The following is a 12,258-nucleotide window of genomic DNA, read 5'->3' on the forward strand; positions in this document are numbered from 1 at the left end:
AAATGTATTACATTTACAAACAGTTCACTTTGCTTAAAACGGCAAATTAATCACTGTTAAATATCTGTGTTTTCAGGCTCCGTGTGACGAGGACCAGGACTCGTCCGACAGAGAGGAAGGCGAGGTGGACGGCGAGGGTCCCTGTGAGGTGCCCACAGTCCGTGTTGCCACAGCAACCCTGAAGAGCCACCAGGGCGTCGTGATCGCAGCTGATTGGCTGGTGGGAGGCCGACAGGTGGTGACAGCTTCCTGGGATCGAGCTGCCAACCTGTATGAGGTGGAGACGTCTGAGGTGGTTCACTCGCTCACAGGTACGTAAACTAACTGAAACATTAGATCACAGGAAGAACCATCTGGTTTCCTTGTTAGTCTTTGTGTCCTTCTGTTTTCCTTTTGCACAACAGCCATATATTTATTACTTAAGTATTTTGAAGCCTTCGCATAGAAACATTCGTGAGCAGAGCAGGTGTGTTTTTGTCCGTCCGTCTTGTGAACAAAAAAATCATCTGAAAGTCTGCAGCAAACATCTTGCGCTCAAACATCATAGATGGACCTGTTTCGGTTTGGTTGGTCGAAGTTCCCTGTGATCTCTCGTAGATTGTATTTAACCATAACTCATAAAATTTTACGTGCAATTTTAAGCAGAAGGTCAAAGGTTAACTTCACAGTGACATCATAAGGTACTGTAATATTTCTGTCTCATTCTGGTAGAATGTGTTGGTCAAAGGTCACTGTGATCTCTCGAAGAATAAACGCGCTGACACAATTTCATACAAATATCGTGTTGGATGAAATGATGGGATTTTTTACCCAAAAGTTCAAAGGTCAACTTCTCTGTTGCATCATGATTTCCCGGTGAAACAGTCCATTTATTACCGCCCCATTCTTGTGGACATGATATCTCAGGAACACCTGGAGAGAAAACCATCAACCACCAAATTTCAAACAAATGTTAACTTGGACCTAACGATGAACTGATTTGCATTTAGTGGCCATAGGTCAAAGGTCAAGGTCACAGTTACCTCACGCCAGTCTCATTCTTGTGAACACTTTATCTCAGCAACACCAGGAGGGAACTTTATTACATCTTACTTGTTTTTATATTTTTTAATCCTCCGAGAGAAAAACTATCGACCATCTGTGATCGATTGTTGGACAATCTCCCCTCGCTCTACGCCTCACTTCCTGTTTGTTCTGCTGTTGTGAGACATTTCTACAGACAATCACATGCTCTGCAGAGAAGAGAGAGACAGCGAGAGAACTGTTCTCTGGTATCATGTCTGTCCTGTAAATAATTGTGCCGTGACGTCTCCTGTTTAGTCCACGTCCACGGTCGGCTCCGGTTGTAACTCTTGATTTTCCTGGCTGACGGTCGCTTTCCTTTTCAGACTGTTTGCTTCATCTGAGCGTCGAGTTTGTTTCTTCTTCTTTGGATTTTCACTTCTTGTTGAAGTTGTATCTGTAGTCATCCATCTTTTCTTTGTTTGTTCAGACATAGTAGATTACTGTTTACTCGCAACACTTGCAGAGAGCGGAGAAGCAGCCGCTTAGCTCCGCCTACCCTCTCTGGCAGACCAACCACTGCTGGCTGATGGAAAACGCGTCACTAACTGGGCGCCGCCACAGACACCCAGCCCATAATAATACTATATACTGCAAATGCAAAGACTTTCATCAGTGAGCCATAGGCTCAGTCACCATTGTGTTACCTCATTCAGAGATAGAGAGAGACTTACAGACATTTATTTACATGAACATCTTGGAAATGATCACTTTAATATAAAAATATTTCCCCCATCAGGGCCACAGCTAAACTAATGCAGTCTTGTTTTTACCATCTTAGAAACATTCACAATCTATTTTATCCTTTAAAGAAACAGAGACCATTTTACATGCCTTCATCTCCTCACACCTTATTCAACAGCGTCTTCACCTGTTCAACCCAAAAATTATGGTTGGATGGAGGAATAAAATCGCGAGGCGTAGTTCTTGTTTAAAGTTTGAATGATTCCTTTGTGGAGGTTTAAATCTGTGGAACAAAACCTGCTGTTCATTTAGCTGCACCAAATAAGGGCGCTCTTTTTACGTTCTCACTGTAGCAACCATTAGTTTTTACAGATGTTCAGTATGTTCACTATCTGTGTCTGTGTTTGCAGGTCATGACCAGGAGCTGACCCACTGCTGCACCCATCCCACCCAGCGCCTGGTGGTCACCTCGTCCAGAGACACCACCTTCAGACTGTGGGACTTCAGAGACCCGTCCATCCACTCCGTCAACGTCTTCCAGGGACACACGGAGTAAGTCTGTCCCCTCATCCTGGATGTCTCCTGCAGTCTTTCTTCCGTCCACAGGGTGGTGCTGTAACATCTCTCTGCTCTGTGAATCCCTCCTTCACTTTCTGTTTTCTTTCTTTTTACAGTGCCACATTAATTTACAGACCTCTCTCTGCTCTAAGCCAAATCCTCCACTTGCCTCTCATTCATTACCGAGCACTTCTCCTCACTCCGACGCTTTCCTTCCCTCTCTCTCTCTCTCCCTTTCTCTCTCTCTTGCTCGCGCTCCTGTTCATTTATCTGTCCGTTTCTGCGTTAATCCTCCACTCTGTGTAATTTGGCACTTCGCTCGCTGTTAACACTCAATTGCAGCCGCTCATTTCAAAATGATGACAGTCAGGCTCGTCTGTGACGTTCAGTGGCAGCGCTCTTTAAAAGAACTGTGTGTGTGTGTGTGTGTGTGTGTGTGTGTGTGTGTGTGTGTGTGTGTGTGTGTGTGTGCATGTCCACATGTGTGTGCTGGCTGGCAGCCTGTGATTGTGAGCGTGGGGATTACATAGAGCTCATTATGTACGACCCCAACATGTTTAATTCCTGCAGATCCCACTCTAATTCTCTCCATAGACAATGGGTGTAATGAGATTAAGCAGCAGTGTTTCTCAGTTAACAGCAGCCTCCTCCTTTTCTCTCCCTCAGCTCCTTTATTCTTCCCTCCCAAACGCCCATCGATGGTCTCTAAAGCAGCAAACGTACGCAGACGTATGATGTCGAGCTTAAACAGATCACATTTATGGATAAAGACTGAAAAAACTTTAGAAAGCATTTAATGTTGTGCTGCAGCTTGACAGTTGAAACTTCCTTGAGTAGGTGAAGAGAAGCTAAACTTAAAGTGACTCATTGTTCATTCAGAGCTTTAACTTCAAGCCCTCACGTAACTCTAACTGTCACAATCGATCATCTGCAGATTATTTTTTGTCTACAAAATATATAGATATTTTCATTTTACTCTAATGTAAGACCAGTGACTGGATATATAGATGGATGACACGTCTCCATCTGCTCTCCTTGTACGGAATTGATGCCAAAAAAGTGGCAAAAATCTTGCGATGGTGACGTCAGTTGGAGCCAGAGCCTGCGCTGCCGAGATCGGCGGGTGGCGCCACCGTAGCCACTTCCGCGAACCAAAACACACACTTAACTTAGCGAAACACACACTTAACTTAGCGAAACAGACACTTAACTTACCGAAACAGACACTTAACTTACCGAAACAGACACTTAACTTAGCGAAAGAACAAGAAGTTAACTTTACCAAAATAGAGGCAGAATAGTTTTTCTGATGATAAACTAATAAAGAAATCCATTTGATTGAATGCTTGATTTAACTTAAGTTAACATCAAAAGTCCGCCAATCAGAGTTTCCTCCTCCCCATGCTTCCTTCACTTTCCAACATGTAAGCAATCTTTGTTTTAATCCTTCCTGAAACAACAACAGACTGGTGTCTCTCTGCCATTTCTCCAGACTCTCCAGTATGTCATTATAAAGTATCATGAATAACAGAATCTCCGCCTCCCTCCTGAGGACACGGCAGAGCAGAATGTGAATCGTCTAATAGGCAGAAGAGGTTGAGAGCTGGAGGGGAGACAGCCTCTCGTTTCCACCGTCTTCACCGGCAATTACAGCTAACGCTTCCTGACAGTGAACCGCGGCAGCTAAAAGTGCAGCACACACCCTCCGTCCCTCCACCGCGCCGTAATTACAGAGCGATGACGACTGAACATGAGCTAACAAAGCGGCCGAGGGCAAACAAGAAGTGACAGAAGACTTGCTCTACAAACGCAACGCCATGTCCCGTTTGTCTCCGCTGCCAGACAGCGCTGTGGATAGCGGCTGATAGAAATGCATGGTTCTGTGTGTGTGTGTGTGTGTGTGTGTGTGTGATTTGACATCATATCTCTGGAGGAATACACCAGCACTTAGCAGGTTCTCAGTGACACTTTTTCTGCAGCAACAACAAAGTGCTCTGAATCCCTCGTCTCCACATCTGTACCTGACTTATTTCATTTACATTTGACCTGTTAGGCATTTAGCTGACGCTCTTAAGCACTTTCATAAATTCATACATCAATCTTTGTAGCACTTGTTAGGAAAAAGGATAAGAGTCAAAGAACAAATGCTGCAGTTTACCTTCCAGGTGTATATCTCTTATAACCCTTTCCCTCCGAAATTTAGCGAGTTGATGCAGGTCTTTCAGACCCGGGAAGACCCGCTTATAGATGCTGATTGTCTCTGTTCCCATTGCCAGTGAAGTATCCTCCTGTCGGTCTCTTTTCTGTTGTGTCATCGTCTGACGTCACAAACGCTCTGGAGACAGGGTTAGTAACCAGTGAAGATGTTACGGTGGTTAGGTCTTTACTGTATCTGTTACTCATTAAGTCTGTTTATCAAACTCGCCGCCGACAAATCTGGAACGATGTTCGAGCGCTGCTTGGACGGAGACGGGCGGAGTTTGTAGCTGAGATGACGAGGAGTCGCAGAAGTTACCGACAGAGCATAGCATCGAGTCGGAAAGGTGGCGGATATGTTGATACTTTTCTCCATTAATTGAACAGTTGTTACAATTTCAGAAGAAGAGAGTCGTTTTCAGTGGTTAGCGCTGTCGCCTCACACCTGGAAGGTTCCTGTTTCAATCCCGGTTCAGACGTAGTGGGCCTTTCTGTGTTTTTCATGTTCTCCCCGTGCATGCGTGGGTACTCCGGCTTCCTCCCACAGTCCAAAGACATGCTCGTTAGGTTCAGTGGTGACTCTAAAATTGCCCGTAGGTGTGAATGTGAGCGTGAAAGGTTGTCTGTCTCTATGTGTCAACCCTGTGATTGACAGGTGAGCTTTTGTCTCAGTAAAGAGAGGGATGCAATTTAACCCTTAATTGCACAAAGTCTCCTCATCTGAAGTTTAGCTTCGACGTAGACCAAACTTCTCTCCTCTATGTCTCACATGCAAAACTGAGAAGGCTCGTCTCACTCATGGCTTCTGGTCTTCCTGGTGTTTGCATACTAAAGACTTGAAAATGAATAATCATATCTATTACTAAATAAAAACAGCTTGAGGAGAAAAACCTGGAAACAGAGAACCACCGAGGGAGGTGGGATGTCACCCCCTGTCTTACCTCATCGCCCCGCTGGTGTAGGAAAAGAACTGACGCGTCATGTGTCTGAGGGACCTTTGGGTGTCTTTGTTCGGGGAGCCCAGCTCAGACTGCAGAGAGGTCCCTTGATTCCCTCTGAATGTCTCTCCCTCTCTTCCTTTCTGACTCCCAAGGCCCCATTCGAGAGGAGTCTTGACCTTGGCTGTCAGACATCCTGCAGAGAGGCCATTAAGTAACACTGAACACTCCCCTCCCTCCTCACCACCTATTCTACAAACCCTTTAACCTTAATCAACCTTTTAATCAATTACCTTGTCTGATTACGCTCCCACCTACCTCTCCTCCTCTCTGTATTCCCAGGTGGGCCGTACCCTGCAATGTCAGAAGGTGCCTGTAACGACGCAGCAGCTTCCTCCAGCCTCGGCCTCCCTAATGGGACAAAGTTTAGCCCCATAATTAGCCCTTAATGCCGCGTCAATTTGAATTAAGAGAGAAGCCAGTTTTACGAAGCAAAAATTGGAGGGGAACGCCGGACGGTGATTGTGTGTGTGAAGTCATTTTAATCAAGAATCGGCTTTTTTCTGAAAACGTTTCTACATGAACGAGCAGGAACGAAATGGAGGAAGCAGAAAAGCCTCTCAGGAGCGACTGACATACAGTAATAGATTGGAAATATTAAAGGTCTATTAAATGAATGGCTAGGCCTGACCTTAGTGCTATCATATGGAGCAGTGCATCACGGCTGGTTGGATGAAGGGCGTAGGAGAAAGAGGAGGAGGAGGAGGACGCTGTGCGCATATGAAGAACTTTTCTGCCCCAACATCGCTGATGAAATGACGAAGAAAAAGAGTGTTTTTAGCATCATTAATGTAGTAAGTAATGGATAAAGTGTTCATATAATTAGCTTAAATAATGGATAGAACGTTAGTTAAAATAGTCTATAAATAGTTTATGTAGTTAGCTACACTTTTTTTAAAATGTTAGCTAAACTTTTTTTTTTAAATAAGCTAAAAGTAATGGATAAATCGCTCATATAATTAGCTAAAAGAATGGATGGATAGACCGTTACGGTTTATATAGTTAGCTAAAAGAAAGAAAAAAACATTCTTTAAGAAAAATTTGCTAAAATAATGGATAAATACTTTATGTAGTTAGTAGAACATTTTTGAATACAAATTTAAAATAGTTAGCTAACGTAACAGATACAGTGTTTTATATTAAACAAGATAAAGTTGTAACTAGAGTCATGTTTGTATTGTTGTAGAGTTGTTGTAGTACACTACATGAAAGCTCCCGTGAGGAACTTTCTGCTTGTGTTGATTTTGGCGCCCCCTGTGGACAAAGCCGTACCTCTGATCTCTTTGCTGATTTTGACCTGTACATGCTGAAGTGGTGGTTTTTAACAGATAATCTCATCCTGCTTTCTTTAACAGTCACATGTATCTCTCACTTTAACACACCTGTCGCTGATGGTCTGGTTTGCTCTTGTAGGTCATATAGAGTCGTATAGTACAGGAGCTTTATATATCTCGGACACTGGACATATGTTAAGGTATCTTTATTTTACCTCTGTGATCATGTAGTGAAATGCTCACACAGTTCATGAGACTGACTGTAACTGTGTAGAGAGCAAAGAATAAACCTTTTTAACAGCGCTTCAACTGCTCAAACGTGTTCATTGGTGTGAACACTTTCCTTTTGTCATTTAGGATATCAGGGTGTTCTGATATCGACACCTGTGTGACAAGAATTCAGCACAGGTGTCATCCTCGTGTGATACCTTGTGATGTTCTCAGATGGGGAGTCACGTCTTTAACCACAAAGCATGCAGTGTTACTTTCTGATGTCACACCTGATACACTCTCCAAGTACAAACGGAGTCGATGTTCACAACGTTTCCACACACACACATCGCGGTGACGCATGTGTGGATGTGTCACGTTTTAGGTGTGTGAGTAATTACAGCGTTAGTGGGAGAAGGTGACTACAGCGGCTGTAAATAAGTCTGTAAAACTTTCTTTTCCAGAACAGGAAGCACTTTTCCTTCTGGTGATCAGATTGTGTTTAGTGTTACTTTCTGTTTATGTGTTCTTCTTTGTGTCCGTGTTTTACAGCACGGTGACGTCAGCAGTGTTCACGGTGGGGGACAATGTGGTGTCTGGGAGTGACGATCGCACCGTCAAGGTGTGGGATTTGAAGAACATGAGGTCGCCCATCGCAACTATCCGCACTGACTCAGCTGTGAACAGGTAGGTGAGAGTGGGGATGTGACAGGTGAGAGCCAGGCTTTGGAGGAACACTTGTTGCAACAAGAACTCTATTTTTCTATCTTAATTCTGTAGAAAAATAAGGACAGAACCTGAAGTGAAATATGTGGTTAGACGGACCTTAAGGTCGTGTTATTCTTTTATAATAAATCAAATACGGATTCATCAGCGCTGTCTGGGATTATAAAAACCTGGACATGATTGTTGTTTCAGTAAAGGTTATTTAATCAGTGCTTCACACATAGTCAAAGGTTTAACTTCCTCTGAATTGCCTTTAAACAGAAGATTGATTGTATTCCAGTATGTTGTTAAACATGACATAACTGAAGCCTTTCTCCTGTGACGTCGTGCTCAGGGTCGAGCTCGAATGCTCTTTGTAATGCAGGTCTGAAGTGCCATGTTTTGTAGAGAAGCAGACAAAGAGTATTTTGGCCCAGACCCAAAATTGAACATGTCTGTACCATCTGGGTGGGCAGATTCTCGCTGTGATTTCTGATGGTAGACCTTCCTGACTGGCAGCTTGTTAGTGGTTATCACCTCTTAACCCGCACGCTTCAGTTAGAAAAAGGTCCTCTGAGACTTTTTTCCACTGATTGAAATCTTTTCAGGATCTTCGGTCCTGCTCATTAATACAAAAAAATATTCATTTTCAGATTGTTAACCCCTTAAATGCCAATCTTAGCACATACAGCCAGAGATATTTTAATGGAAAAAACACAACAAATCACATACTTCCCAAATAATAAATGCTATGATTGAAATTTCTTTTAATTAACGCAGTCGACATTTCAATGGTTTACAGCAAAATTGATTTTGATTCATATTTACTTTTTTTTTTTTCTCCAGTGTACGATAAAAAACAAAATAAAAACACTTGTTACCTTAAGGACAAAAATGTCCACCCCAGAAAAACTGCCATAAAATGTATATATATTAATATATATTAATGTCTCTCATATATATTAATATTTGTTTACACTTTCACTTCAGTCATGTTCAACCCTTTAAATTCCAGGTTTCTGATAATACCATAGTAGTTAGACAGAGAGAGAGTGTGTGTGTGTGTGTGTGTGTGTGTGTGTGTGTGTGTGTGTGTGTGTGTGTGTGTGTTAAGGGTTAAAGTTTTGAAAATTAATACATTTTTGGTATTATTAATGAACAGGTCTGAAGCTAGTGAAAAGATTTAATTAAATTAAAATAATCATATTTTAATTTGCCAGTTTTCAGACGCAGACATTTTTGTCTGCTAACCGTCTCAGAGGAACTTTGTGTCACCGGGGCGTTAATGGTTCAACAGCATTTTTTCAAAACAACAAAATGTTTATGCACATTCAGACACATTGCTTACGTTACTGAACAACCTTTATTAATGTTGTAGTTGCTTTAGGTTCAAGATTACATCGCTGTTTAAATGATATCTGCTGTTTCTGTGCTTTTTGCAAATCATGCAAAGGGGCAACTAGAGGGAAACGTTCACAGATATGAAAAGCTGCTCCTGGAGAAAGGCTATCATATTTTATTTACTTATATTGACAATTTAGGACAGGTAAGGTTTTGCCCACTCAGATGGTACCGGTATCTGGTCTGGCCCATGGACTATATTGCTCACTGACCAGCGTCATCCCTCTGTAAGCCCACCGGCAGGAGAACAGGATCAGACAGCTAGCTATTATTTAGCTAACGGAGCCCTTTAGTTTGCTGCGTTCCAGGTTTGCACTTCGTATAAACAAAAGAAATCTGACTGAATCTTTGTCATTTCACAGCTTTAAGATAGAACAGCAACTGTAAAGACAACAGGTAGTGAACATTTGAAGGGACGTATTTTAGTTAAAACAACATATTTGAAACTCGTTAGTGTTACATTAGCATTCAGCTACTTCCTAGCTAACAATAGCTTACTGTAACATCAGCCAGCAAACTGTAACATGAGCTAGCTAACAGTAATGTAAGTTAGGAAGGGGTTGAACGCTGCTGTTAGCTTCAGGTACCTCACAGGTTTTCAAATATTTAGTTTTACCTTGAAATATGATCTCAGGTCAGATTTTTACTTTCAGTTTTTTCTTCTTGTGCTGAAATGATAGTAATTTGTCAGATTCTGTACATTTATATAATATGCTAACCTACAACACAGCAGCTTTTAACCTTCCCACTTTGAGTCTGATGTCCTCCTACTGCAGTCGAGGCAGTTTAGGAGTGTTAATAAGTTCTGTAACAGATTGAGAGTAATTTTGTTTTCCATCTTTTAGGATAAGCGTCTCTGCCAACCAAAGGATCATCGCTCTGCCACACGACAATCGACAGGTCCGACTGTTTGACATGAGCGGAGTGAGACTGGCCCGACTTCCACGCAGCAACAGAATGGTAAGTACTGAGGTGGACAGGACGTTTGTTTGTTTGGACTCTTTAAAACTAGCGAACATTGCCTCCTGCTTTCACTAACTTCATTTTGTTTAAAGCCAACAAAATTACGATCACAGTAACCTTGAATTATGGATGCACCTTATGAAGCAAGTGCTAAATCCTTGCTTCTCTCTTCCACCATCCTCTGACCAAGTATATGAAGCGTCGCCATAGCGCTGAGCTCCTGGCTTCAAAGAGGCTACTTCTATATACCATGTACTGTTTGAGCCTTCAATCAGCACCTTTAAAACTAAACCTTTAAACGTGTGTGTGTGTGTGTGTGTTTCTGTGTTCAGGGTCACAGGCGCATGGTGTGTTGCACAGCGTGGAATGAAGAGAACCAGTCGTGCAACCTGTTCACCTGCGGCTTCGACCGACAGGCCATCGGCTGGAACATCAACATCCCCGCCCTGCTGCAGGAGAAGTGAAGCCACTGACACACACACACACACACACACACACACACACACACACACACACACACACATCAGAAACACACAGTGACGCAGGAGAAACACTGTAATCTGTGGCCTCGTGCGTGCTGGTGTATTTACCCTGTGAAGCCTTTTAGTTAGTTTTATGTATTTCTTTGATTTGCAGCTGCTTGAATGTGAGATTATTTTTAGTTGTGTTGCTCATGAGGATGCAGCTATAACAATGTTCGATCAGAGGATGTTCTTACTCTGTCAGTTATTGTGTGTCTGCAGCTGAAACCTGCAGAACATCTACTAGTGTAAAGATGGGAATTCCTGTTTCTTCAAACCCGGGCCCTATTTTTCATGTTTTGGGGTCCAAAATGTTACAAAGGTTTTTGAATCGCTCCAGTAGATTACTTCAGCCTGCAGCAGTGAAACAGGCTGTAACGGCTGCAACATCCACCAAATGTTCTTATTTTTGTCGCAGACAGGCTCAGATTTTTATTTCACGTTACAGAAAGGATGCATACAGAGATAGACATTTTTGTTTCGGCAAGAAATACTTTTTATTTGTCCAGAAAGAGCCTAAACATCGCTTTCTTCAAAGCCACCAGACCCCATTGACAAAAACAGTAATTTTAACTTGCAGAATGCAGAAGAGGTTTGTCTACTTCTGCCTTGATCAGTGAGTTTGTTTGCGATATTGTGTGACTTTAATGTGTTGAACGGTTAGTTCTGATCCATTTGTGTAACACACAGTAACACAAAAAAACCCTCAGAGATCGAGGCAGCAACTCTTGTGTTCTGCAGGTAAAATAACTGCAGGTAGTTTGGGTCCTACACAATATTTGTGTAAAACAAATGTTTTTTTTAACCAGAAACAGGCGTTACTCTCTTCAAAGCCACCAGACTCCATTGACAAAAACAGTAATTTCACCTCACAGAACACAGGACGATGCTCCATCTCTGTGGTTTAGTTTTTCGTTTTCTGTTTTGAATCCGAATTAAACCAATAAAACACCAAAGTCATTAGATACCACAAACAAACTAACCCAAAATGGCAGGGGTAGACCAGCAACTCATGTGGGGCAAAATGACTGTTTTTGTGAATGGAGTCTGGTGTGTCTGCAGAGAGTGATGTAACGTCCGTTTGTGGTTCGTCTTCCTCTGTAACAAAAAGGTCTATCTCTGTAGGGATCCTTTCTGTCATGTTGTCACACACTTAGAATAACAATCTGAGCCTGTCAGTGGAAACAACAAGAACTTTTAGTGGACGACCTTTGACCCATCAAGGATGTTGTTGCAGCCACTACATCTATCTTTTTTGCAGCTGCCGGCAGAAGAAATTCCGAACCTTTCTGTTCCTTTGAGTCATTTAGACCACAAGACAGGACCCCGGTTTGAAGCACTGAATTAACCCTTTATGTGACTGACCTGTTTCCAGCATTTTAAAGTGTGTACGAGGCCACAGAGCTGCTCTCCTGTGTTCGAACCTCTCACTTATTTAGCATGAATTGTGAATTGTGACTCGGCTACGCTGATCCTGATTTCTGTTTTAAAGTATATATTTGCCTCCACAGTCACAGGCTGCTGTTCACATCACTGTCGTTTAGTTACTGCTGAATGGTTGCATGTAGATACACTTGGTTTGCGATGTTACTTGTAAAGTTATGACAGTATAACTATAAGGCCCAAAGCTTGTAGAATATAAAGACGTGTTGTATATATTATGTCGTGGCCTGATAAAGTGACCTG

At 42.4% G+C, this 12,258-nt stretch overlaps 1 protein-coding gene across 3 annotated transcripts in view; it reads left to right on the forward strand.

Moving 5' to 3' along the window:
* LOC138596035 (WD repeat-containing protein 37-like) overlaps positions 1-11,319 on the forward strand; it is a 26,948-nt gene extending 15,629 nt beyond the window's left edge. For all 3 annotated transcript variants that reach the window (XM_069667607.1, XM_069667608.1, XM_069667609.1), the window contains 5 exons: positions 77-311; positions 2,157-2,298; positions 7,535-7,669; positions 9,934-10,048; positions 10,384-11,319. In XM_069667607.1, coding sequence (XP_069523708.1) covers positions 77-311; positions 2,157-2,298; positions 7,535-7,669; positions 9,934-10,048; positions 10,384-10,515 — 759 coding nt within the window. In that variant the 3' untranslated portion in view covers positions 10,516-11,319. The remainder of the gene's footprint in view (positions 1-76; positions 312-2,156; positions 2,299-7,534; positions 7,670-9,933; positions 10,049-10,383) is intronic.
* The last annotated feature ends 939 nt before the right edge of the window (positions 11,320-12,258 follow it).

The sequence above is a fragment of the Semicossyphus pulcher genome, unplaced genomic scaffold, assembly GCF_022749685.1.
Source record: "Semicossyphus pulcher isolate SPU_LCO1_2020_fin unplaced genomic scaffold, fSemPul1.0.p SCAF_18, whole genome shotgun sequence".
Classification (NCBI taxonomy): Eukaryota; Metazoa; Chordata; class Actinopteri; order Labriformes; family Labridae; genus Semicossyphus; species Semicossyphus pulcher.